This window comes from Geospiza fortis, unplaced genomic scaffold (genome assembly GCF_000277835.1).
Source record: "Geospiza fortis unplaced genomic scaffold, GeoFor_1.0 scaffold102, whole genome shotgun sequence".
In the NCBI taxonomy this organism is placed as follows: Eukaryota; Metazoa; Chordata; class Aves; order Passeriformes; family Thraupidae; genus Geospiza; species Geospiza fortis.
Window position 1 is genome coordinate 195,606 of NW_005054373.1, and position 4,650 is coordinate 200,255.

Genomic DNA, 4,650 nt, shown 5'->3' on the forward strand with positions numbered 1-4,650 from the left:
AATTATAGAAATTTTATTATATTATTATTATTTCTGATTTTTTTCCTATATTCTGATTAGCTCCTAAAGTCCAGATCTGACAGGGCACGAATCATCACCTTTTCATTATACAGAGCACACCTGGATTTTTTAGACTATCCTGTGAGCAGCAGCTCTGCTAAAGTCTTTTTATAACTCACAACTAAATATAATCTCCCATATAATTATATATTTATGCTAGATTGTGCTGTAACACACATGAGCTGGCTATTTGTTACCACATAACCGTTTATTAGATTTTTTTTTTGAAATGACATTACAAAGGACCTAAGGCTGGTATTACAAGTATATATTGATACATTTCTCATGTTCACAAAATTCCCCCGTTATTATGAGCTTTTATTACAGTGAGTTTGGAAAAATGACCTGTCATATTGCCTTCACAGCACTCAAGTGCTAATTTGGTGGCATTTAAGGAGCAGCTGAAGCGTGGTGCACCTGCAACTGCTGCCTGCCACTAGTGCTTGCTGAAATTTGCATTTGAAGCTGGAGGAGCATTGCAATGATTGTCAGAACAGCTGACATTGGTCATTTTTCTTCACAAGTGACACAGTTCAGACTCTCCCAAACACACCTTCCACGGCCTAAATGTAATAAATACACACTCCAGGCCCAAAGATGTGGGTATGATTAGAAAAGCAAACAAAAAAAAAATCAAATATTTTGAAGTTGTCATTCCGAGAGAAGCAAGGCTTTAAAAATCTACCTGGATTCTCTCATTTTTTGTTCATGTATCACTGCTTTGCTAGCAAACTGCTGTGACCAACAAGGCAGTGATTCCCACTGAAAACCCCACACAGACATTGCCACAACCCCTGTCCATCAATCCCAACCCTTCAATCCCAGTTATGGATCAAAGGGACATGTTAAAAACCTTCAGTCCCACGGTGAGATTGTTCTGTGAGCAGTTCCTGGTCTGCCCAGGTGTCACAGCTGGGGTGGCAGTGGTTGCTCAGATGTCTCTCATGGTCAATCTGCATCTCCTTGATGCTCCAGGAACACAGCTCAGGGAACAGCAGCAGTAGGAGAGATGGTTTTGATGTTCAGGGCCTCTTGTTTCCAAAAATCACCTTTATTACATGGATGAAAGACAACACAGTCCTCAACTAGCGAGTGCCTGATGCTCAGAGCTACAATTAATGCAATGAATTGAGTTTCAATCTTGTGCTTCACTCCACAAACTCACAAGGCAAGGCTCCCATTTGGAAGGAGTCACTAAATGCTGAGCTATCAAACATGAAACATCTAGAAAAGTACAGGAAAGAGAAAAAAGTGACTCCACAAAAAAATACAGCCAGGAGTTGAGATCCATAAGATCTGTGTTTTAATAACACAACCAAGTGATCCTCGTTACAAGAATTCAAAAAGTGAAATTACAGTACACAAAATCAAAATAGAAACTACCCTACCCCAACTATACAATGTACATTAGGAATGCAAGCTCTGTAACAATATAAAAATGCTTTCACACACTGGAGTTGCAAAATGCCATTTTTTAATTCCAAGGATTTGTAGAAAAAAAAAGAAAAAGTAATCTTCCATGACTTGAGTTGTTGGCAACCTGTTGGGGAAAAAATAGTAAGAAAGGAGATTACTGGGAATTAAGAGAATGATGCTCATCAGAGATTTTCATTTGTGGGGTTCAGGCTAATGGAAATGGCACTGAGGGCAACAAAGCCAGTAATAATTTGTGTTTTCAACAAGGTAACACAAAAATAGACACCTCAACAAGCAAGAACATATCTGTTCCAAACACAGGCCCACTGTAACATAGGGGCAAGTTGGCAATCAGAAATGCTGTGAGAATATAGAATAGAATAGAATATATAATAGAATAGAATATATAATATATAGAGCTTTACTGAAAGGTGAATTGCCTTCCTCCAGGGAGCACTGCCCTGGCACAGGCACTGCCTCATGCCTGGCTGCCCTCCCACACAGGCAGCACCTGCAGCTTGGCAGCTGGGAGGGAGGCTCTGCTCCCTGCAAGCTCCCAGAGCCACACAGGAGGAATTTACAGCTGAGGGACTCCTCAGCAGCCCCTGGGGCTCCACCTGGGCGCTGTGCTCCAAAGCCTGAGTGCCTTTTCCATGGGGAAATCCCTGCTGGTGTCCACCCTGAGCCTGCCCTGGCCCAGCCTGAGGCTGCTGCCTCTCCTCCTGTTCTTCCCTGGGAGCAGAGCCTGACCCCTCCTGGCAGGAGCTGTGCAGATCCACAAGGGCCCCCCTGAGCCTCCTTTGCTCCAGGCTGAGCCCCCTCAGCAGCTCCTGGTGCTCCATTCCCTACCCTGGCTCTCTCTCTCTCCCAGAGCAGCCCCCAAACCAAGGAGCAGCTCCCTCTGTGTCACAGCCAGCAATTCCAAACTCCCAGGGCTTTGTTTCTCCTCCTGTTGTTCCCTGGGAGCAGAGCCTGACCCCTCCAGCTGTCCCCTGCTGTCAGGAAGTTGTGCAGAGCCAGGAGAGTCCCCCTGAGCCTCCTTATTCCAGGCTGAGCCCCCTCAGCAGCTCCTGGTGCTCCATTCCCTACCCTGGCTCTCTCTCTCTCCCAGAGCAGCCCCAAACCAAGGAGCAGCTCCCTCTGTGTCACAGTCAGCAATTCCAAATGCCACAAGGGCCCCCTTGAGCTCCTTTGCTCCAGGCTGAGCCCCCTCAGCAGCTCCTGGCGCTCCATTCCCCTCCCTGGCCATGCTCTCTCTCTCTCTCCAGCACAATCCCCCAGAGCAGCTCCCAAACAAAGTCACAGCCAGCAATTCCAAAGGCCCAGGGGTCTGTTCCAAAGGCAGGATTTACTTTAGCCCTTGTTGGAAGCCGGGGTCTTGTTCTCCCCCTCGAGCTCCTCCACGCCCGCCTGCATCATGAGGTCGGCGATGTTGCGCTCCAGGTCATCGATGCGGCAGCTCATGTCATCGACTGCCAGGGGGTCAAGGGACAACAGGGACAGCTCAGGGACAGGGACAGCAGCCTCAGCAGGCACCTCAGAGCCCCTCTCAGCCCACCCTGGGCACTGCCAGGGTCAGCCACAGCTGTGCCAGGCTCTCAGCACGCTCACAGGGGCAATTCCTGATTCCCAAAATCCCATCTCACACTGCTCTCTGCAGTCTGAGCCCATTCCCCCCTGTCCTGTCACTCCAGGCTCATATAAACAGTCCCATTCCACCCTTCCCTTCAGGCCACAATTAAACCACCCTGAAATTTCACTTTTCCAGCTCTGCCAGCCTTTCCTCCAGCAGAGCTGCTCCACCCTCTGATCACCCTGGAGCCTCCTCTGGTCCCTCCTTTCCCAGCCCCAAGTGATAACATTCCCCTACAAGTGTCTAAAACTCCCTTGGTTTAATTGTTTTTATCCTTACAGCTTTGAGCAAACACTTATGGCCGCTTCAAATTTCTCTTACAAACCCCCCTGGCCAACAGACTTGGTGACACTTGTACTGCTGCCCCCATCTGAGTTTAGAAAAGGATATTTCTTCCAATTATTTGGTCAGACATGGTTTGAAACTTGTCCTGCATTTGCTGGAGCAATGTCTGCACCTAATAGAAAGGGATAAAAAAGAAATGGTTTGTTTCCTTCAGAGGCTGTTCCCCGATCTCATGTAACAACTCCACCGTTCTTTCACTGCTAAGCTCAAACCCCTGCAGTACAGTTATACCTAGAGCTAAAAATGCTACTTAAATATTTGTAAGATCTAGAACCCGGCCACCTCCCCAAGCAGGACAGCACCTCCATGGCCCTGTTAACCTCCATGGCCCTGTTAACCACAGGGCGATTCTGTGGGCTCACGGACCGGGTTGTGATGAGGGCCCCCTCTCCTTCCACCCCCTATCACAGCCAGCGACCCCTCCCGCGGAGCAGCCGCTCCAAGCCCCCTCCAGAAGCGGGTTTTCCCTCCTTCCCCGGCTCTCCGCAGCCCCTGCAGCCCGGCCCGGGCCTCACCACGGCCGTCAGGTCCTGGACGCTCTTGGGGTCGGTCTCGGCCATGGTGGCTCCGGCGGCGGCTCCACTTCCGGGCCGCGCCCCGCCGCTTCCGCCCGATCTCGCGAGAGCGCCCGCCCCGCGGCATTGTGGGAAATGTAGTCCTGCGGCCATCCCCCGGTAGTCCACAGACAGGCACAACAATTAAAAGATTTTCATTATTTCTCCATTTCGGCTGAAAATTGTGTTGTTTTCTTATGAATTAGCCTTCTGTCTTCTATTGTTCATTGCTGTATGAGCGTGGTGCTAAATTATTCTATGTAAAGGGCTTCTCTGCTCTCAGGATTATACATTTTTGTTTGAATGACAGCTGTTGTCTCTGTTTAATATGCACAATTTGGTTTCTGAAGTCCTCATTTTTTTACACAAATAAAAATTAATTATTTATTGTAATAAATAATTAATTTTGAAATTTATTATTTATTAATAAAAATTTTATTATTTACAAATTATTATTTATTTTAAATAATCATTTATTAATATTCATTTTATTACTTTTTTGTTTTGTTTTTTATTACTTTTTGTTTTGTTTTACCTTTTTTATTACTTTTGTTTTTATTACTTTTAATTTTATTACTTTTGTTTTATTACTTTGGGGCTTTTTTCTTTGTTTTTTGTTTGTTTGGTTTTGTTTTTTTTTTA

At 46.5% G+C, this 4,650-nt stretch overlaps 1 protein-coding gene across 1 annotated transcript; it reads right to left on the reverse strand.

The window, feature by feature from the left end:
* Positions 1 to 249: 249 nt before the first annotated feature.
* Positions 250 to 4,051, reverse strand: HSBP1 (heat shock factor binding protein 1). Its single transcript, XM_005424758.2, has 4 exons — positions 3,970 to 4,051; positions 3,500 to 3,566; positions 2,829 to 2,948; positions 250 to 1,600 (listed from the first exon to the last, which is right to left on the reverse strand). Exons 1-3 carry the CDS (start codon positions 4,012 to 4,014, stop codon positions 2,830 to 2,832), a joined length of 231 nt encoding a protein of 76 aa, XP_005424815.1. The 5' UTR covers positions 4,015 to 4,051; the 3' UTR covers positions 250 to 1,600; position 2,829.
* Between the last annotated feature and the right edge of the window lie 599 nt (positions 4,052 to 4,650).